The 22,502-nt window shown below is 36.4% G+C and overlaps 3 protein-coding genes across 3 annotated transcripts; all 3 read right to left on the reverse strand.

Moving 5' to 3' along the window:
- Positions 1-5,391: 5,391 nt before the first annotated feature.
- LOC149679125 (uncharacterized) lies at positions 5,392-10,830 on the reverse strand. The gene is made up of 3 exons (XM_089835790.1): positions 10,686-10,830; positions 6,189-9,886; positions 5,392-6,114 (listed from the first exon to the last, which is right to left on the reverse strand). The coding sequence occupies exons 1-2, from the start codon at positions 10,828-10,830 to the stop codon at positions 9,258-9,260; spliced, it is 774 nt and encodes a 257-aa protein (XP_089691916.1). The 3' UTR covers positions 5,392-6,114; positions 6,189-9,257.
- Positions 5,392-15,159, reverse strand: LOC149679124 (uncharacterized). The gene is made up of 6 exons (XM_089834769.1): positions 14,833-15,159; positions 14,677-14,742; positions 13,084-13,165; positions 12,917-13,021; positions 12,504-12,635; positions 5,392-12,411 (listed from the first exon to the last, which is right to left on the reverse strand). Exons 2-6 carry the CDS (start codon positions 14,721-14,723, stop codon positions 11,488-11,490), a joined length of 1,290 nt encoding a protein of 429 aa, XP_089690895.1. The 5' UTR covers positions 14,724-14,742; positions 14,833-15,159; the 3' UTR covers positions 5,392-11,487.
- A 4,718-nt stretch (positions 15,160-19,877) lies between these two features.
- Positions 19,878-21,080, reverse strand: LOC149679126 (uncharacterized). The gene is made up of 3 exons (XM_089835791.1): positions 20,617-21,080; positions 20,195-20,567; positions 19,878-20,141 (listed from the first exon to the last, which is right to left on the reverse strand). The coding sequence occupies exons 1-3, from the start codon at positions 21,078-21,080 to the stop codon at positions 19,878-19,880; spliced, it is 1,101 nt and encodes a 366-aa protein (XP_089691917.1).
- Between the last annotated feature and the right edge of the window lie 1,422 nt (positions 21,081-22,502).

Consider the following 22,502-nt stretch of genomic DNA (forward strand, 5'->3'; position numbering starts at 1 on the left):
ATAATAAATAGGGTTCAGCGGTTCAGAGTTCAGTAAAATAGTCACTCGAGTTCAGACCATGCTAAGCTATAAAAATATTAAATTGGGTTCAGCGGTTCAGAGTTCAGTAAAATAGTCACTCGAGTTCAGACCATGCTAAGCTAGGTAAATATTATATTCGGTTCAGCGGTTCAGAGTTCAGTAAAATAGTCACTCGAGTTCAGACCATGCTAAGCTATGTAAATATTAAATTGGGTTCAGCGGTTCAGAGTTCAGTAAAATAGTCACTCGAGTTCAGACCATGCTAAGCTATGTAAATAATAAATTGGGTTCAGCGGTTCAGAGTTCAGTAAAATAGTCACTCGAGTTCAGACCATGCTAAGCTAGGTAAATATTATATTGGGTTCAGCGGTTCAGAGTTCAGTAAAATAGTCACTCGAGTTCAGACCAATTTAAGCTATGTAAATAATAAATAGGGTTCAGCGGTTCAGAGTTCAGTAAAATAGTCACTCGAGTTCAGACCATGCTAAGCTATAAAAATATTATATTGGGTTCAGCGGTTCAGAGTTCAGTAAAATAGTCACTCGAGTTCAGACCAATTTAAGCTATGTAAATAATAAATAGGGTTCAGCGGTTCAGAGTTCAGTAAAATAGTCACTCGAGTTCAGACCATGCTAAGCTATAAAAATATTAAATTGGGTTCAGCGGTTCAGAGTTCAGTAAAATAGTCACTCGAGTTCAGACCATGCTAAGCTAGGTAAATATTATATTCGGTTCAGCGGTTCAGAGTTCAGTAAAATAGTCACTCGAGTTCAGACCATGCTAAGCTAGGTAAATATTATATTGGGTTCAGCGGTTCAGAGTTCAGTAAAATAGTCACTCGAGTTCAGACCAATTTAAGCTATGTAAATAATAAATAGGGTTCAGCGGTTCAGAGTTCAGTAAAATAGTCACTCGAGTTCAGACCATGCTAAGCTATAAAAATATTAAATTGGGTTCAGCGGTTCAGAGTTCAGTAAAATAGTCACTCGAGTTCAGACCATGCTAAGCTAGGTAAATATTATATTCGGTTCAGCGGTTCAGAGTTCAGTAAAATAGTCACTCGAGTTCAGACCATGCTAAGCTAGGTAAATATTATATTGGGTTCAGCGGTTCAGAGTTCAGTAAAATAGTCACTCGAGTTCAGACCATGCTAAGCTAGGTAAATATTATATTCGGTTCAGCGGTTCAGAGTTCAGTAAAATAGTCACTCGAGTTCAGACCATGCTAAGCTATGTAAATATTAAATTGGGTTCAGCGGTTCAGAGTTCAGTAAAATAGTCACTCGAGTTCAGACCATGCTAAGCTATGTAAATAATAAATTGGGTTCAGCGGTTCAGAGTTCAGTAAAATAGTCACTCGAGTTCAGACCATGCTAAGCTAGGTAAATATTATATTGGGTTCAGCGGTTCAGAGTTCAGTAAAATAGTCACTCGAGTTCAGACCAATTTAAGCTATGTAAATAATAAATAGGGTTCAGCGGTTCAGAGTTCAGTAAAATAGTCACTCGAGTTCAGACCATGCTAAGCTATAAAAATATTATATTGGGTTCAGCGGTTCAGAGTTCAGTAAAATAGTCACTCGAGTTCAGACCAATTTAAGCTATGTTAATAATAAATAGGGTTCAGCGGTTCAGAGTTCAGTAAAATAGTCACTCGAGTTCAGACCATGCTAAGCTATAAAAATATTAAATTGGGTTCAGCGGTTCAGAGTTCAGTAAAATAGTCACTCGAGTTCAGACCATGCTAAGCTAGGTAAATATTATATTCGGTTCAGCGGTTCAGAGTTCAGTAAAATAGTCACTCGAGTTCAGACCATGCTAAGCTAGGTAAATATTATATTGGGTTCAGCGGTTCAGAGTTCAGTAAAATAGTCACTCGAGTTCAGACCAATTTAAGCTATGTAAATAATAAATAGGGTTCAGCGGTTCAGAGTTCAGTAAAATAGTCACTCGAGTTCAGACCATGCTAAGCTATAAAAATATTAAATTGGGTTCAGCGGTTCAGAGTTCAGTAAAATAGTCACTCGAGTTCAGACCATGCTAAGCTAGGTAAATATTATATTCGGTTCAGCGGTTCAGAGTTCAGTAAAATAGTCACTCGAGTTCAGACCATGCTAAGCTAGGTAAATATTATATTGGGTTCAGCGGTTCAGAGTTCAGTAAAATAGTCACTCGAGTTCAGACCATGCTACGCTATGTAAATAATAAATTGGGTTCAGCGGTTCAGAGTTCAGTAAAATAGTCACTCGAGTTCAGACCATGCTAAGCTAGGTAAATATTATATTCGGTTCAGCGGTTCAGAGTTCAGTAAAATAGTCACTCGAGTTCAGACCAATTTAAGCTATGTAAATAATAAATTGGGTTCAGCGGTTCAGAGTTCAGTAAAATAGTCACTCGAGTTCAGACCATGCTAAGCTATAAAAATATTAAATTGGGTTCAGCGGTTCAGAGTTCAGTAAAATAGTCACTCGAGTTCAGTAAAATAGTCACTCGAGTTCAGACCATGCTAAGCTATGTAAATATTAAATTGGGTTCAGTGGTTCAGAGTTCAGTAAAATAGTCACTTGAATTCAGTCCATCGAGATTCAAGCCTTTGTTTATTACTCCTATTAGAATTCTCTATGAGAGTGCATGGTAGTTTTTCACCCATGTAGAGATTTTAGTACCAAGTTCAGTAATTCAGCGGTTCAGAGGGTTCAGTATTTTAGTCACACCCAATAAATTACACTAAGGTACAATAAAACTACAATAAAACACAGTAAAACACAATAAAATACACTAAAAGTACAATAAAACTACAATAAAATACAGTAAAACACAATAAAATACACTAAAAGTAAAATAAAACACTATAAAACTACACAAAGGTACAATAAAACTATAAACGTTCTTAGCTTCCCAGACATAGAATTCAACTATGATTTTTGCCCAAAATATTACAAGGATTTATTCATGTTTTGGAAAACGATCCCAATACGTTTAAAAAAACCCACAAACATACAGAGTTTTTTAAACTTACCTATTTTAAATAACCCTTTGATTAAATTGGACTTTTATCATCCAAAATGGAAAACACCAGGCTTTCAACTTATCAGGGATATCTACGATCACCAAAAAAATTGTTTTAGAAATCCCTTTATTGATATAGGACTAAGACCCCAAACAGAGCGCTCCCTTACCAATCAGTTCCTTAAGATTTCAAAATTATGTAAAGAAAAGATAGATCTTTTTTGTCTGCCGAGCAAAACTAACCCACCCCAAGAAAAGACAATTTGTGAGATGGAACTTTACTTAGATGATAAGTATGTCAGCCTTGAAAAAATAACAAAAACCCAATTTAAAGAACTTACCAACCCACATTCAGAACAATTAAAAAACAGATTTCTCGCGATTTTTGAGAGTCCAAACAATATTAAACTTAAATTAAATCCCATATGGCATCCGTGTTTTTTCCCAAAGGAAAACAGTATTCTTTGGAGAATAACCATAGGCAATATAACGTTACCAGTTTTAGCATCTAGATTGTATAATCTTAGTCCCCAATGTCCATTCTGTGAAAAAGAGCAAGGAAATATCAAGCATATATTTTTTAACTGTGGGATAACCCAGAGCTTTTTAACAAAAATTACAACCTTTATACAAATATTCAATCCTAATTTTAAATTAATAAACAAAATGTACTGGCTGTATTGTGGTGAAGAAATAGCATATTTTAAAATCATAATCATTATTTTAAATATAGCAAAACTTTCAATTTATTTTACATATCAAACTAGAATGAATATAAAAGAAGTAGACCCTGAAATTATGTTAGTAAACTATTTTAACAAGAAACTATTACTATGTATTTTAACCGAATATGAATTTTATGAAAGAAATGACAAAATAGCTTTTAAACTTTTTATAGAATCGGGAATTTGTAAATTGGAGGGTAGGAAAGTGAAAATGAAAGTAACCTTGTAAAACTAGCTTTATAATAAAAAAAAAAAAAAACAAAAAAAAAAATAAATAGAAATAAATAGATAATTAAATAAATAAATAGAAATAAATAGATAATTAAATAAGTTAAAAAAAAAAAAAAAAAAAAAAAGTAAAATAAAACACTATAAAACTACACAAAGGTACAATAAAACTATAATAAAACACAGTAAAACACAATAAAATACACTAAAAGTACAATAAAACTACAATAAAATACAGTAAAACACAATAAAATACACTAAAAGTACAATAAAACACACTAAAAGTACACTATACCATAATAAAATACACTAAAAGTACACTATACCATAATGAAATACACTTAAAGTACAATAAAATACACTTTCTAGTTGAAGAGATTTATACTGAACTGGTATTGGGAGAAAAGCGTTCAAAAATGGTACACCTACTGTTTCCGTTTTGTCGTGACAGATGTTCGTGGAATGGTTAGTTGATTCAAACGAAAAATATCATAATAATTTTGGAGTGATATTTGGGATGTAGGTAAGGAAATTTATTTCGTTTTACTTTAATGTTATAAATGCACAATATATATAAATAATAATAATAAACTAAATAAACTAATAATAATAACAAACTAAATAAACTAATAATAATAAACTAAATAAACTAATAATAATAATAAACTAATAATAATAATAAACTAAATAAACTAATAATAAACTAAATAAACTAATAATAAACTAAATACTTTGTTCCACGTATTATTATGATCAATATGATATTGAGTCTTACAGAAACTTTGTGAATTTATGACAAATAACTTAAATTACAACAAAATACACTGAAATACACTAAAACTACAATAAAAACACACCAAAACACAGTAAAACGCAATAAAACCAAACCAAAACACAGTAAAACACACTAAAAGTACAATAAAAGTACAATAAAACACTCTAAAACTACACTATACCATAATAAAATACACTAAGGTACAATAAAACACAATAAAATACACTAAAAGTACAATAAAACTACAATAAAATACACTAAAAGTACAATAAAACTACAATAAAATACAGTAAAACACAATAAAATACACTAAAAGTACAATAAAACTACAATAAAACACAGTAAAACACAATAAAATACACTAAGGTACAATAAAACTACAATAAAACACAATAAAAGTACAATAAAACACTCTAAAACTACACTATACCACAACAAAACTACAATAAAACACACCAAAGCACAGTAAAACATGTTTACACTAGACCGCCAAGAAGAAAAACACTGAATTTTTGAAAGTTATTTATTTGCCTTAGTTTTCCCAGTTTCCCAGGTTTGTACGAACCCTGAATTCAACCTCCTACAGATAGGCAGTTCAGCGCTATTATGAAAAATGCAGAAATAATATCCTCATAAAAAGTTCACCACAATGTTTATTGGTAACATTTATTTTCTGTTTTTCTTTACAATTAATTGACAAGAGATATTTCATTAAGAAATACAATGAAGAGCTATTGTTGTTATTTATTTGTCTTTGATATTTCTTTTTTCGTTAGTAAATATATTACCTTTATCTTCTTTTAGGTTATTTGATAGGTCCAAAGTATGAAAAGGTACATTTGGATTACTTATCAAAACCAATGCAAGTTTATGAGCAAAATCCCTATTTTAAAATACAAATCTTTACATTAAATAACGTAATTATAAGAATAACTTGTACGAATATACATCATTTAACTCCTATATTATCTAAATAGAGTTCCTCAATGGAGACAGTTTTTTCATAACAGCCAAAATCTGTTTTAAAGCTTCCGGGACCATTGTTTCTATACACAATGGAAGGTAGATTTGATTTTCTTTTTACTTACTCTTTAAAACTAACCTGATAAATTACTTCTTTTCTGTACGTTTTATATTTTTCATGTAAATGGAAGCTTCGAGATCAGTAGCACCTCCTGGAGGAGTCTGGATATTTTTCCTTTAGTTCAGTTTTGAACTGTCGAAATAAGATACGGTTCTTTTCTTGATCGGTATCCTTTTCTTTATGGAATGAGTTGGCCATTTTCAGGCCATTATGGATGACAAAAAGCGTTATTTAAAACTGAAAATTTGTATCCTACAACGTGTAATTCGCAAACCTACAAAGATATCAATCAATGGGTTAGTTATCGATGGTTTCTTCTTTCTACACACGGTGGTATCTTGGTCTTACTTGACTTTTAAATTAAAGTCATATTGTCTAAACCTTTCATCATGATAAGGCGCTGAATTTCTGCTGAAGAAGAAAGGTTCCCAAGGATCTCTCCACAAGACTTCAAAAATGACAGCTAACTTATTAGTCATTGGTTCTCTATACCAGGCTTCGTAGTCAATATGTTTCTGACATTTCCAACAAAGCTCAATGTAAAAGAGGTGGGCGCCCATCATTTCCAAACGTTGTCCGTTTTATCCTTGGGTATTTGGGCTATTTCTTTCATTTCGAATGCGGGTACAACGTAAACAGTTTCATCATCTTTTCGAGATTCGAGAAAGAGCCTATTTTCTCAGGCATACTCCAGGAACATTTCGTGGAGGTTATAGTTGGACATCATATCGACGTCTAAGACTAATACAAACTCTGTGGTGGAATTTCTTCTCGCCACCTTACGTAATAACGTTATAACTTGGAGGTAGGTTAGGTTTAGACACGTTAGGACGAGTCCTTGCGTTTGGTGTTGGCCTGTAAACGGGGTAGCCTCTGCCTCTAACGTTGGCTTTAGTACGATACTAATAGAAAAATTAGATGTGAATTGTTTTGAATACGAATGATTTGAAAGGAGAGTATTTACACACGCTTACTTTTCTGTGATTGTATTTTGAAACTAAGTACTGGTATTTGATTCCGTTTGAGCTGTCAAATCTTTGTTCCTTTTGTAAGTATAACTCTACACCCGTATCAGTCCTTTTCCAGTAAGCCATTACCGACCAAAACCTCTACTGTATCGTTATGAACCTGACACATTTTCATTTAGCAATGATAAAACTTTACCGCCACCCCTTAAGATACGTTACGCGATACAACAACTCTTCGAATGACGTCACAATTGTTGGATTATTATAGGCAGAATTTAACCAAGGCTTACAAATAGACGCTAACACACCAGTAACACTTTGATTTTCAGAGGTTAATTACGCTTTCTACTATTACGTCTAAGATGATTTTCTTATATATTAATTACGCTTTTACGTGTACCTTTTAATTACCATTAAAACAATACCATAATCAAAATAAACTCCTTGAAAAAAGGTTGAAATTTTGAGTCAAACTAAATATTACAATGGATTGCGCAACTTCCAGCCTATCATTAACCCTTGGCAATGTACTAAAGCTTCCATTCTCGTCTCTTATCAATGACGTCACAAATACAATTCTTCAAATGACGTCACAGATACAGTTGTAGAAGAGAGGAGTTTCCCAATAGGCGGCGCACGGTATTTTCCCGCCAATGACGTCATAGATACAGTTGTAGAAGAGACAGGACTGCCAGATTCCCGCGCAGTGTTTTCCCGCGAGGGGGCGCAGCCGCCAGGGGGCGCGCGGGGGCCCGCGAGTTTTCCCGCGAGGGGGCGTGCAAGTTTTCCCGCCAGGGGGCGCGCGCGAGTTTCCCAAGGGGGCGTGGCGAGAGGGCATTGACACTGTGACCTTGACATTCTACACCTACACTCTACACCTACATTCTACACCTACGGAGGTACGAAGTGTAGCCCTATACTACTCTTAACAGGCGCACAAAACATTTATGTGAATAGCCCCTCGATGCGCTACCCTTAACATTGCTAAAATGATTACCCGTAAGACCATTCTAAAAACAACAATGCTAAAATGATACACGCAAGTAACCCTTAATATCAGAACAGAAAATTTTAGCGATTACACCCTCAATGATCGAGTTACCTTTAACAGTGCTAAACTGATTATGTACTTAACGCTCGATTAATACCCATATAGAAAGTTTTAGTTTACAACATAGACTTATGCCGACGCATACTTTTCGCATCTTATAAAAATTCTAACATGAACTTATGGCCAGAAGCGTTTGAAAGAGAAAGAATTCGTTATTCGGTAAAACACCCAATAATTGTTATATCCCGGTGCCTTATGCGCATTCTAAAAATAGCATCAGTGTATGCTTGCTTTTGCTTTTAAAATTTCCCTCGATTTCTTTGAATGTTGAAATAGGGGATGGGGAGCGTGGTTGAAAGCGTAAAATCCAGGGTGTCAGAGAATTTAAAGGAATGGTTCACCCATAAACTTTTTTTGCTGTAATCCCTTTAATTACACAAAAAACCAAGATTTCGAGAGTTGAAAAAATTTTATATTAAGTATATTTTAAATTAAATCAGAAAAACTAATTGCATTGAGGACCTTTTGGCGCCTGTATGGTGCTTTTCCGCAAAGCCAGTGAGAGTGCGATACGTCACTCTCATATATTAATTCAGTCCTCCATCTTATTGGCCGAGGACAAGCTTCTACTAAAAAGTAAACTCGACTATTACGCAGTTGAGCGCTAGACCGGCGACAAGGTACGTTGGCAGCGCCCGTAGAGATACTGGTAGAGCCGTAGTCAAGCCCGTAGAGCTCCGTAGCCCAAGGCCCAGTACCCTAGCGAATCGTGACATATCGTAAACATTTTGATGCACTATAAGGGTACTTACAGTGATCGGGAACAGTATAAAAACTAACCGCACACCTAGAGTTAACACTCTGACAGTACAACTTGGCATTTCAGCAATTAATTTTGATTCAAATTGATCAACGAAACGACTAACGAGAGCTAAACATACTTGAAGATGAAATTGTCCGACTCAAAAAAAACCCGACCTAAATTCTTCTGCTTGGAGTACTAAAATCTCATTGGCTAAACCTCTATTTAAACCAGCCAGTCATCTGGCAGGTGAATGAATGAATGAATATTTATTTTCTTTTCACATACAGTGAATCCCTTTTGGAACAGGAAGGAGAAGTTAGGCTGCTCGCAAGTTTAATTTTGTACATTTTAGAACATATTATTTATTAAATTATTATATGCTTTAAAGCTTAAGGCGCGGTTATTGTTGTTGTGGTGGCAGGAGTTGGTCTAATATTGTTCCAAGCTTTTAGGAGGGCTTTTGTCGATTGCACATTCTTGGCTTTGTCTTTACCCGTAAAACCTTTGTGCATTTGATGTTCCTGCGGCAGTTTCGCGGTATTGACTAAAAGAGGGACACTCTAACAGGATGTGAGGAATATCCTCACGCGCGGTTATTCGGCCCTCCATTTCTGTTCGGCGAGATCTTTAACAGACTTATCCACGATCTTGTTCCAGTCTCTAGTGTTAGTGGCTTCAAATCTGCTAGAACCGCATCCATACGTCCCATCGAGGAAAGAGAGCCGATTAATCCAACGGGTTCTAAGTCCCGTAGCTCGTAGATAGCGGTAGATATTTTTGGCGATCCGAGTTTCATCCATGAATATAAGGCGACCAAGGTACCTTAATTTACTTTTTGCCTCTCGGGAAACAAAGGTAGACCATGCCATTTCGCCACTTATAGCCGAGGATGCTGTCATAAAATTTCCGCCAACAGCGGCTTTGCCAGCAGCGAATTGGGCACGTTCACACGCTTTCGTAATATAATCCCTAAAGCATAGCACTTCATTGCCATAGGTTAGGGCCGGTACAGCTACGCTCTTCCACAGTGAACGAATGACATGGTATTTGTTGTAAGAGTGGCAACCTTTGTGTTTAATAGCTCCGAGAAGTCTATTGGCTTTACTAGCGAGATGTTTTTCGAAGGTTGCCAGGTACTCATCATGCGGGGTAAATGTTATTCCCAGGTAAGTTGCCTCTTCTACGATCCGTAGTTCACTTCCTTCAAGAGTTATGGCAGAAGCTTATGACTTCTTATCCTGGGAAGTAATGGACTCTGACCATATTGGGAACCATCTCTGTTAGATAACTTCTTATAAGGTCCGATCACCGCGCCGCCGCCACCTACGGCATTTCCCTCATTTTGAGTAGGCAGACTGATTTGCGCGCCAGAAGCGGGCAAGAAACGAAATTTTAAGGTGTGTCCTGTGGTTTGAGGTAACGACAGGGCCGGAAATAAGCACAGGACACTGGACATTGACCAATAAAATTTTAAAATGTCCCATAACTTTTTAAATAACTAAGGGGGTCACTGGACATTTTGTCCAATAAATTTTCCAAAGTTTTGATAGCTTGACTATGAAGATGAAACACAATTTTAGCACACTCCAGTGGACAATGTCCAATAAATTTTCCAGTCAAATGGGGGGTCACTGGACACATGTCCAATAAGATTTTTTTCTTATTTCCGGCCCTGGGTAACGAATCAGAAACGGTGACAAGAACAGCTGTTTTAATAGACTGCTAGAAATTCCGGTCAAACTAGTGTGGGGTCCTAGGCCCACGAATTGTAATGGATTTTCATAGAGTTCTAGCCAGACGGCTTTTCAACGATTGGCGCTGAAGAAGTTTTGAACACGCCCCTCAGTTTGAGTGCCACAGCCTCTCGGCGTGGGATTTTTTCAGTAGATTAGATAGTTTTCCTAGTGGGGAGGAAACTTTCGACCCTCTTCTACGATTGCCATAGGCAATTTTGACTTGCAGGGATGGATACTATATAATGCCTTAGTGTCCAATACTTCCCAGGATAAGAAGTCATCAACTTCTGGTTATGGGGATATTCGGTAACTTGTCACTTCCAAAGTGCAAGACTTGACATTTATTGGGGCAAAATAGTAAACCGAAGTCATTCGCGTAGTTGCCACAAATTTTTAAGATATCATTTAGTGTCACTTCGGTTTCAGCCATGACGCAAATATCGTCCGCGAAAAAAACTCCGGGTATTATAAAATCGAGTGCCGGTCTGGCCAAGCACGACAGTGAAGTTTAGAGATAGGGGTTAATGGTGATGTCTATACAAAATTTTATTTTAATTATAAAATGAAAACTATCGCTAATAATTTAATCTCAGTAGTACCAATATCTTTATAAAAGTACTATTGAGCTAAGAGACAAAAAAAAGTTTATGGGCGAGCCATTCCTTTAAAGGCAGTAGGAAACCTCCCATTTAGATTAAGGTAATAAAATAATGCTCTCTCTCGCTTTAAATATATCCAGCAAACGTAAAACACAATTCACAATTCTTATCCTTACTAGTACAATTAAAATGCAATGCTTAATCCTCTCCTATGCAGTCTCCCTGAGTCCCTTCAAATGACGAACGAAAATTTTTATACTGCCAAAGGCATTTATTATGGTACACTACAACGCCGCCTACAATGCCGCCAACAGGGCAGGCCAAACTAATACCCACATCGTAGATGTACATCATACGATGTGGCTAAAAAATACATTCGGATTTTATTAAGCAAATCGAGAGCGATCTCAGAGCATTCAAATGGAATACGCTATTAGACTTTATACCGAGAAGTCGGAAATAGTTCCTTAGAAATATGACTTCTCAATCTAGGTACTCAAGACTATTAAAGAATGAAATGACTTACCTGCAATTTCCGAACGAGGCGATGAGGTTTTACCTTCTGGATTCTTTGGAGCGACATCTTCAAATATCTCTGAGTTGGACACCGAACTATTATGTTGAACTGCAATTGGAACTTCGGGCAAATCGCTTTCCATAGAGACGGAGGTCAATTCTGATCGTTCAATTGGGATAAGTTCAAGTTTAGGAACACACGCTGGCACACTCAATGAGCTCGGTTCGACAAACAGTTCCACACTTTGTTTTTGTCTATCACTTTTTTTTGCACCTGTCACGGCGATTTCGGATTGGTTATCATCAAGATCGCTTTCTAGGACTCTTTCTAGTGAATCGCTTTCGACATTTGTGTCAAGAGAAAGATCCAAATGTTTTTCGAATTCAACATTCAATTCAGGAACACGAAATTTCTTCGATGGAGTTGAATTATCCTCATTGTCCCCCTCTGTCGAGACACTTTGCGATTTAAGAAGAGAGTCGTTAATGTAAATATTGTTCTCAAGAGGTTCTCGAGGCGGATCGCTCTCCTTGTTCCTGTCAGGAGTCATTTCGAATTGGTTTTCGACCTTAATTTTTGGTGAAGGCGCACATAGAGGCAAACTGTCACTGTAGTTCAGTTTAGGGATACACAGATTCGTATTACGCGTTATAAACCCCATATTTTCAGAATAAATTGAGGTAATTTCAGTTTTTGCGTTTGTATTGTAAAACTCCGCAATATATTGATGTTCAAAAACAGGTGATTCTTGAATAATATATTCTTTATCCAGAATGCCTTGGACACTGTGCATCACAATTGGAAGAGATAACTCCTGGACATTAATTTCCATATCATTTCCAACGGGTTCAGTTTTCACGTATTCATTATTATCTAATTGATGTATTCCACTTTTCTAATATTTTTGAACAAGTAACGATAGTTTAACTCTTACTCTTGAACTTATTAATTTTTCTATCGACTATGAAAGTGAAGAATGTTCCATACCATCAGATCTTTGATTCTTTTTTCCATGTCTTTAATGACCCTGTTGAGTCTTTCAATTTCGTCTATTTGTTTATATATCGTTAACGTTGTTTTCACTCTCTCTTTTTCCAAGTTTGAAATTAAGACATTACACTAAACAAAATGAGAATCCATTACTAAACAATTTTCGGACTTTCTTTGGCTGAGAGTATTTTGAAGGGGCAAGCAAGAAAATGGGGAAACCAATGACACACAAGAACAGGGATCAGTAACAAGGTCCTAGTTAATAACGACGGACATGTTACCAATCCCCTTAGATTAGAGCCTTTAATTAGGAGACAACAGATTCGACAACTTATCCTGCGCATAGAAAATTGGCTATGATCCCAAAAGGGTCTCATATTTTTGTGCTCCCCCTATGCTTTGAAAAATACCTCGGCTTCCAGTTTCCTAACTCGATCATCTCTAGCTTTTACTTCATTGATTAGATCATCTTTGCTCAAGTGATCATAGTTACATTCTTCTTCGTAGTCCATTTCCTAAAAACAAAGTTTTCGTCATCTTCAGTTTGTCTTAAATAAATAATAATTTCGCAAAATACCTCTTTAATCGCCAACCTGTGAAGATTTACTAAACTCATTTCGGAATTTTGAAAAGAGTGTTTGTGAAATTGTAAATCTTCCCTAAAATAAAATAATTTTTCAAAATGAAGGTAAATTAAAAACGAACAAATAAGAAGAGAGGTTTCCCCATACATTGTAGCTTTCGCTATAAAAAGCTAAGAAAAACATGGCAAAGGTTAACTAGTTCAAAAGATTGTGATAATTATCGCTGCAATTTTGTTCAAGAGCTAGGGACCGTCCATAAACTACGTCACGCGAAAAAAAGCATTTTCTGACCCCCCGTCTCCCCAGATCACGCTTCGTCACGCTTTTCTCAGACCCCTCCCCTAAAAACCACGTCACATTTCTTTAACCCCCCCCCCCCTCCGCACTATGATTTGTCTTAATTTACAAATTTAATTTGATTAATTTCTTGAGTGATATGCCGCCCTCTCAGAAATATTTTGCTCGGCTGAAAATTCTAGTTCTCTTCCGTTTTAAGCTTTTTCCCTCTGATTGACCTTTAGAATTTTAATGTCTGGATGATTCAAAAAAGTTCCATAAAGCTTAGTTAAAGGGGCACACTTTTTGGGTTTCGACACTGTCACCGAAAACAGACTAATCGAGCTTGAGATTTAGAAAATTTGCCAAAGAATCGAAACCATTTCAATCGGCAGGGGGATTTGATTCATCCTCACTAATAATTGGGGCGAATAAACAGAGACATGAGAGAGTTTACGCTATTTATTTTAAATGCGCTATTTAAATTGGCTATACATAAAGGTGTAAATAGTAGATAATTGCATAAATTTTCTACTATTTAAGCGATGATGGAATAACAATTTTGGTAAATTATTGTAACGGTGGACTATGGAATGTTGTCTTTCTTCTTCTATAACATAAGAGAGCCAATCGGCCTCTTACTCACTTCGTAACAAAATCAATGCTAAATGTGACGTCACGCATCGAAGAACCCCTCCCTCCCCCTTGTCACGGACCGTCACAAATTTAGAAACCCCCTCCCCCCATAAGAGTGTGACGTAGTTTATGGACGGTCCCCTACCTCAGAAACCTTAGTGTGACGTCACCCAGGCTATTTGCCCATAAAACCTAAGAAGTACCAAACACGGCCGCCCACTGCCAAAGTCAATCGTGTGACGTTTTACCTAGGTACTGACAGTGACGTCACAATTGAGGTTCCTCAATAATTCACCATTCCGCAGTTTAGCTTATACTGCAATATTCAGCAACGAGGGTAGATGACCGTAGATCCTATATCTATGGGTAGATCTCACAACTCACATGCATAACCAAATCACACTATAGCGTGGACAACTTACAAAGTTACACGAGTGGCTAAATGTGCGGCACTTTTGGGGGTAGAATGAAACTAAATTAACAATATTGTTGAAAAGGAGGCAATAAACATGCTAATCAGCAATAATTTTTAAAAGGTCAGGTTATTCAGGGGTCAAAACATATATACCTACTTTAGTAATATTTTGGAAAATGAGGGAATTTATTCTATGGGTTAAGGTTTGGATCGTTACATGCCTTGTTGACATCCAAGTTGCATTATATTCATCACTTACCTGCTTAAACGTTCGACCATAACTCGACATTCTTTAACAAATTCCATCACTCTTTGTACAGTTTCCCTGTTAAGATAACATACGAAACATTTTAATGATGATAAAAATATGGCCATAAACAAAAACTTAGTGTCACTAATGTACATTATCACTTACCAGTCAGGGCTGATATGAAGTTAGGAACACATCTTCGGGAAACACTATTTAATCCTAATTTTCCTTTTGACCAATTTTTACTGAATTTCCCAAATTCTAAAATAATAGAAATAGTCCTATGCGTCGTCTGCTAAAACATTTTAAGACTTTTGGCTAAATTCGCTTCCGCTTTTAGGGGTAAAATAGTGAGTTTCGGAAGAACATTTTGTATGGTAAAATTTAAGAGTTCCAAAACTCCAATAAACGTCGCAATTAAAGTAGGTTATTTAAGTCCGTTTCAGAAACTAAATAAACCTAACCAGGGATGCTTGATATATCGACACTCTATAGGGATCGGCCTCTCTTGACAAAAGGTGGGGTAAAAAAGCGAGCCGTCTCAAAAATCGGACGCCTGGTGTCGGGGAGCAGCGTAACTATATTCATGACGTCAAGTCACGAGAGTGACGAGAAATTCAAAGGCGGGAAGAAAATTATTTACTGATTGGTTGAAATAAAAAGGCGCAAATTACGAAAGATTGGCCGCGCAATTTCAACGAGTTATCTCAAAATTGCCTTTTCCATAACTTTTCACTCTTTTAAACTGAAAACTATTTGTAAATTAAAATATTTTTTTTAAAATGCCTGGAACTTTTTGTTCCGTTCCTAACTGTGGAGCAAAGTAAAATATCCAAGATTATCCCTTTTTAAGTTTCCTTAACAGGAAACTTGTTAAAATTCAACACTAAAAAGAAAACATTCACCTATTTATAGAAATTTCACACAAATAAATAAGCTTCTCGTTGTTTTCGTTCATGTTTTAACGAAATTAAACTTTTATAGGCCTCTCAGAGTGACGAATCATCACATAGTTACGATGCTCCCGCAATTCAGGTGGCGCTGTCGTCAGCCTCAAAAACTTGCCCCTTTTTTTAACATTACGGGTATAGGAAGAGGCCGATCCCTATAGAGTGTCGATATATCAAACATCCCTGACCTAACTAAACTACCCTCCCTCCTTGATACCGCCTGCTTTGGACAGGGATTTTTCTATCGATTTGTTTCACGGCGATAGGGATGGGGTTGCCATCTAGGCTCTAGAGTAGGCAACTGACGTGATTTTTGTAAAATACTCCCTTTATTACAAAGAATCAAATGAGCTTGGTCTCGTTGTTGGAAATGTCTGGTTCTTGATTTAATTACTTAATTAAATTATCACAAAGGGGGAGAAAAACCCGATTATCTCGGCACCCTAACATGGAATCCTATTGAAAATTTCACCAAATATTCCCTTTATTACAAAGAATAAAATGAGCTCGGTCTCGCTGTTGGAAAATGTCTGGTTCTTGATTTAATTTTTCAATTAAATTACCACAAAGGGGGAGAAAAACTTGATTATCTCGTCCCCCTAACATGGAATCCTATTGAAAATTTCACCAAATATTCCCTTTATTACAAAGAATCAAATGAGCTTGGTCTCGTTGTTGGAAATGTCTGGTTCTTGATTTAATTACTTAATTAAATTATCACAAAGGGGGAGAAAAACCCGATTATCTCGGCCCCCTAACATGGAATTCTATTGAAAATTTCACCAAATATTCCCTTTATTACAAAGAATCAAATGATCTCGGTCTCGATGTTGGAAAATATCTGGTTCTTGATTTAATTTTTCAATTAAATTACCACAAAGGGAAGAAAAACTTGATTATCTCGGCCACCTAACATACAATTTTCATGAAAATATTCCTAAATATTCTACTCAATAACACGAATCGAATGAGCCATGCCTCATCTCTGGAAAATATCTGGTTCAGGATTTAATTTTTCAATTAAATTATCACAAAGGGGGAGATAAACTTGATTATCTCGGCCCCCTAACATACAATTTTCATGAAAATATTCTTAAATATTCTACTCAATAACACGAATCGAATGAGCCATGCCTCATCTCTGGAAAATGTCTGGTTCAGGATTTAATTACTTAATTAAATTATCACAAAGGGGGAGAAAAACCCGATTATCTCGGCGCCCTAACATGGAATATTTATGAAAATATTCCTAAATATTTTACTCAACAACACGAATCGAATAAGTCATGCCTCATCTCTGGAAAATGTCTGGTTCTTGATTTAATTACTTAATTAAATTATCACAAAGGGGGAGAAAACTTGATTATCTCGGCCCCCTAACATACAATTTTCATGAAAATATTCCTAAATATTCTACTCAATAACACGAATCAAATGAGCCATGCCTCATCTCTGGAAAATGTCTGGTTCAGGATTTAATTAGTAATTACTTAATTAAATTATCACAAAGGGGGAGAAACCCGATTATCTCGGCCCCCTAACATGGAATCCTATTGAAAAGCTCACCAATTATTCCCTTTATTACAAAGAATCAAATGAGCCCGGTCTCGTTGTTGGAAAATGTCTGGTTCTTGATTTAATTTTTCAATTAAATTACCACAAAGGGGGAGAAAAACTTGATTGTCTCGGCCACCTAACATACAATTTTCATGAAAATATTCCTAAATATTCTACTCAATAACACGAATCGAATGAGCCATGCCTCATCTCTGGAAAATATCTGGTTCAGGATTTAATTTTTCAATTAAATTATCACAAAGGGGGAGATAAACTTGATTATCTCGGCCCCCTAACATACAATTTTCATGAAAATATTCTTAAATATTCTACTCAATAACACGAATCGAATGAGCCATGCCTCATCTCTGGAAAATGTCTGGTTCAGGATTTAATTACTTAATTAAATTATCACAAAGGGGGAGAAAAACCCGATTATCTCGGCGCCCTAACATGGAATATTTATGAAAATATTCCTAAATATTTTACTCAACAACACGAATCGAATAAGTCATGCCTCATCTCTGGAAAATGTCTGGTTCTTGATTTAATTACTTAATTAAATTATCACAAAGGGGGAGAAAACTTGATTATCTCGGCCCCCTAACATACAATTTTCATGAAAATATTCCTAAATATTCTACTCAATAACACGAATCAAATGAGCCATGCCTCATCTCTGGAAAATGTCTGGTTCAGGATTTAATTAGTAATTACTTAATTAAATTATCACAAAGGGGGAGAAACCCGATTATCTCGGCCCCCTAACATGGAATCCTATTGAAAAGCTCACCAATTATTCCCTTTATTACAAAGAATCAAATGAGCCCGGTCTCGTTGTTGGAAAATGTCTGGTTCTTGATTTAATTTTTCAATTAAATTACCACAAAGGGGGAGAAAAACTTGATTATCTCGGCCACCTAACATACAATTTTCATGAAAATATTCCTAAATATTCTACTCAATAACACGAATCGAATGAGCCATGCCTCATCTCTGGAAAATATCTGGTTCAGGATTTAATTTTTCAATTAAATTATCACAAAGGGGGAGATAAACTTGATTATCTCGGCCCCCTAACATACAATTTTCATGAAAATATTCTTAAATATTCTACTCAATAACACGAATCGAATGAGCCATGCCTCATCTCTGGAAAATGTCTGGTTCAGGATTTAATTACTTAATTATATTATCACAAAGGGGGAGAAAAACCCGATTATCTCGGCGCCCTAACATGGAATATTTATGAAAATATTCCTAAATATTTTACTCAACAACACGAATCGAATAAGTCATGCCTCATCTCTGGAAAATGTCTGGTTCTTGATTTAATTACTTAATTAAATTATCACAAAGGGGGAGAAAACTTGATTATCTCGGCCCCCTAACATACAATTTTCATGAAAATATTCCTAAATATTCTACTCAATAACACGAATCAAATGAGCCATGCCTCATCTCTGGAAAATGTCTGGTTCAGGATTTAATTAGTAATTACTTAATTAAATTATCACAAAGGGGGAGAAACCCGATTATCTCGGCCCCCTAACATGGAATCCTATTGAAAAGCTCACCAATTATTCCCTTTATTACAAAGAATCAAATGAGCCCGGTCTCGTTGTTGGAAAATGTCTGGTTCTTGATTTAATTTTTCAATTAAATTACCACAAAGGGGGAGAAAAACTTGATTATCTCGGCCACCTAACATACAATTTTCATGAAAATATTCCTAAATATTCTACTCAATAACACGAATCGAATGAGCCATGCCTCATCTCTGGAAAATATCTGGTTCAGGATTTAATTTTTCAATTAAATTATCACAAAGGGGGAGATAAACTTGATTATCTCGGCCCCCTAACATACAATTTTCATGAAAATATTCTTAAATATTCTACTCAATAACACGAATCGAATGAGCCATGCCTCATCTCTGGAAAATGTCTGGTTCAGGATTTAATTACTTAATTAAATTATCACAAAGGGGGAGAAAAACCCGATTATCTCGGCGCCCTAACATGGAATATTTATGAAAATATTCCTAAATATTTTACTCAACAACACGAATCGAATAATTCATGCCTCATCTCTGGAAAATGTCTGGTTCTTGATTTAATTACTTAATTAAATTATCACAAAGGGGGAGAAAACTTGATTATCTCGGCCCCCTAACATACAATTTTCATGAAAATATTCCTAAATATTCTACTCAATAACACGAATCAAATGAGCCATGCCTCATCTCTGGAAAATGTCTGGTTCAGGATTTAATTAGTAATTACTTAATTAAATTATCACAAAGGGGGAGAAACCCGATTATCTCGGCCCCCTAACATGGAATCCTATTGAAAAGCTCACCAATTATTCCTTTTATTACAAAGAATCAAATGAGCCCGGTCTCGTTGTTGGAAAATGTCTGGTTCAGGATTTAATTTTTCAATTAAATTACCACAAAGGGGGAGAAAAACTTGATTATCTCGGCCCCCTAACATACAATTTTCATGAAAATATTCCTAAATATTCTACTCAATAACACGAATCGAATGAGCCATGCCTCATCTCTGGAAAATGTCTGGTTCAGGATTTAATTACTTAATTAAATTATCACAAAGGGGGAGATAAACCCGATTATCTCGGCCCCCAAACATGGAATCCTACTGAAAATTTCACCAAATATTCCCTTGGGTTAGGTTTGAGGTCTCAAAAACATCCCATGGTGTCGGAGAAAAGTTCGCTATGCTTCGCGAGGACTTCCGTCAAGGTGTCGTTTCCGACGTGATTAGTTCCCAAGCTTTGGAATACCGGGTCCATGATGCGTAGTAGCGAATATATCCAGGATCGACCGCATATTGTAGGTCTGTGGTCGTTTGAGAGTAACAGCGGAAGTCTCATGGTTCGGTCAGAATATTCTACTTCCACCATTAATTGTCCTAGGATGGGCACTGGCTCTCCGTTGTAGGGGATCTGCTTTGAGTGTAAGGACTTATTTCACCTTTGTGTGGTATGGTCCGTAATACGTCCATGGCCATTATAGAGAATGCTGAACCGGTGTCGTACTCCATCGCTGTTGATTTTCTATTGATGTTGCAGTGGATGATAGTCGGTCGTGGTGGATTTACGTGTTCTATGCTATTGCTAGTCCTTACGTGGAATACTTCGTATCCGTTTGGTTCTATGGAGCTTTCGTAGTGCGCGATGTTTGTTTCGCTTGGGTCTTGCGTAGCAGTTGTAATCTGATGCGTGGCGTGACGATTGTTCTTGTTCTTCGCCTTCGCGGCAAGACAAGCTCTGGCTAGGTGTCCCTTCTTTTGACATTTGGAGCAAATTGTGTTGATGAAAGGGCACACCGTTGGTGCGTGATTGGGATCACTACACCTTATGCATTGTCGTCTACCGGATGTACTTGATTGTCGATGGACAGCGGGTGCCGTAGGCGAACGGTGGATGCGACTTGGGTCGTTTACGTATGTGATGATCTCGAGTGTGAATAACGTGGACTCCATTAAGACTTGAACCATTGGTAGTGCGTTTCATTTCCTTGGAATTTCTGGCGGCACTCTCCATATTCAGTGCAATCGTGGTGGCCCTCTCTAATGTGAGTCCACTTTCAGAAATGAGACGATCAAGGATTTGCTGATCGTTGATGCCACATACGAGACGATCACGTAGCATGTTGGACAGGTCGGTAAACTGACAAAACTCGCTCAGTTTGCGAAGCTCAGAAAGATAAGTAGATACGGATTCACCAGGGAGGCGCGAGCGATTGTAAAACTTGTGACGTTCGGCAATTTCGAGTGGAATTGGGTTGTAAAATTTCGTCAGGGAATCGATAATTGTGTCGTATGCAGTTTGGTGGGTGCCAATATACCACGGAGCGTTGTGTAGACGTCTGGTCCAATGCATGTTAGAAGATGAGCGCTCTTCATGGATTCGTCGGTGATAGCCATCGTTTCGAAGAAAATGTCGAGCCGTTCAGAGTAAATTGCCCATGGTTCCGGTTGAGGGTTAAAGGCATCAAAGAGTCGAGGTGAAGCGAGAGTGTGTCTGCTTGTGTCGTCAGCCATGTCCGTCGGGTAGTACCGGTAAGGATAGCGCGTAACGATGTGATGACAAGGATCAGTTGAAGTTGTAATGGTGCGTAATTCACGGGTGCGTATCAAAGTTCGTAACTTTCCGTCGCCATTTTTGTTGTGTTAGCCGGGTTAAATAAGTATATTTAAGTGCCGAGTGAAAACACAATGTAATATTTAAAACTGTTTATTAACATTAGTTAATTGTCATAATTATTATTTAAGATGATTCTTGAAACTAACTACGGTATTATACAACTGCGGACTGATGCCACTATACAACGGATTTTATATACATCATATAAAAAACATTGGGTCTATTAAGTTAAGTAGCATTAATACATAAAAAACTGTTAGTCTATTTTTCTAGTTAGTTTTTTACATTCGCGTCACATTCGTAACACCCACTTAGATAATTGTGGTTTTTGGTCAGGAAATATAACTTCATTTTAACTAACCCTTAAGAGCAATATAGGAATCCTTTAACCCTTTGAAATTTAGCCTTACCTGAAGGGTCTCATATTGAATCCAAAATTGTTCATTTTAATCTCCATGGTCTCATATCGAGGCCAAGAGAATTAATTTTAATATCCAATTACCCCATGGTCTCATATCGAGGCCAAGATAGTTAATTTTAATCGCTACCTAATATTAGCCCATGGTCTCATATCCAGAAGTTAGCCTTTACCCCGATTCACAACCATGTCAAGCATGAAACAATAAAGAATATTTAATAGAAATTTTTGCAAAAACTTTAAAATATTTAATAACGTAAAAAAACCTGGAATTAGCCCATGTCTAAGTATAATCTATAAATTCTTTTAAAAACTCAAGTACAAGAATGTCATTTAGAGAAATAAAACATTAGGATAATTTAACCTTGAAAATCAAACCGGTATTGTTCTTTAATGTCTTTGTGCTGTGCATAGTAGAACATGATAAATTACATCATGGTTAGGAAGTTTGACCAAGGAGCTATTTTATTTAGAATCAGTTGAATAATGGGCACTGTCTTAGTAAGGCTCATCACTATGTTTTATATTTAATGAAGCGTGAATTGCTCAAGCTATCTAATGACTCTCTAAAGTATTTCAATAGAAGCGCATCAGAATAGCCTTCTCGAGGCCAGAGTCGTCAGTAACCACTGCAAACCGCGAGTTTATGTGTTGTATTAAAATTGTATGTTAGGGGGCCGAGATAATCAAGTTTTTCTCCCCCTTTGTGGTAATTTAATTGAAAAATTAAATCAAGAACC

The sequence above is a fragment of the Phalangium opilio genome, unplaced genomic scaffold, assembly GCF_054372755.1.
Source record: "Phalangium opilio isolate 3A_F unplaced genomic scaffold, DU_Popi_V2 ptg000041l_1, whole genome shotgun sequence".
Classification (NCBI taxonomy): Eukaryota; Metazoa; Arthropoda; class Arachnida; order Opiliones; family Phalangiidae; genus Phalangium; species Phalangium opilio.

Excerpts from the sequence above, each read along its gene's own strand:
- LOC149679125 (XM_089835790.1), bottom strand. The coding sequence starts at position 10,830 with ATGGCTGAAACCGAAGTGACACTAAATGATATCTTAAAAATTTGTGGC. Across the intron at positions 9,887-10,685 it reads GAATATCCCCATAACCAGAA|CTTCTGCCATAACTCTTGAA; the intron begins GTTGATGACTTC and ends AGAAGTCATAAG.
- LOC149679124 (XM_089834769.1), bottom strand. The coding sequence starts at position 14,723 with ATGGAATTTGTTAAAGAATGTCGAGTTATGGTCGAACGTTTAAGCAG. Across the intron at positions 13,166-14,676 it reads ATGGTCGAACGTTTAAGCAG|GGAAGATTTACAATTTCACA; the intron begins GTAAGTGATGAA and ends ATTTTATTTTAG. Across the intron at positions 12,412-12,503 it reads AAAGAATCAAAGATCTGATG|AAAAGTGGAATACATCAATT; the intron begins GTATGGAACATT and ends CAAAAATATTAG.
- LOC149679126 (XM_089835791.1), bottom strand. The coding sequence starts at position 21,080 with ATGCATTGGACCAGACGTCTACACAACGCTCCGTGGTATATTGGCACC. Across the intron at positions 20,568-20,616 it reads CGACCCAAGTCGCATCCACC|ACGACAATGCATAAGGTGTA; the intron begins GTTCGCCTACGG and ends TACATCCGGTAG. Across the intron at positions 20,142-20,194 it reads TCTCTATAATGGCCATGGAC|ATCCCCTACAACGGAGAGCC; the intron begins GTATTACGGACC and ends CACTCAAAGCAG.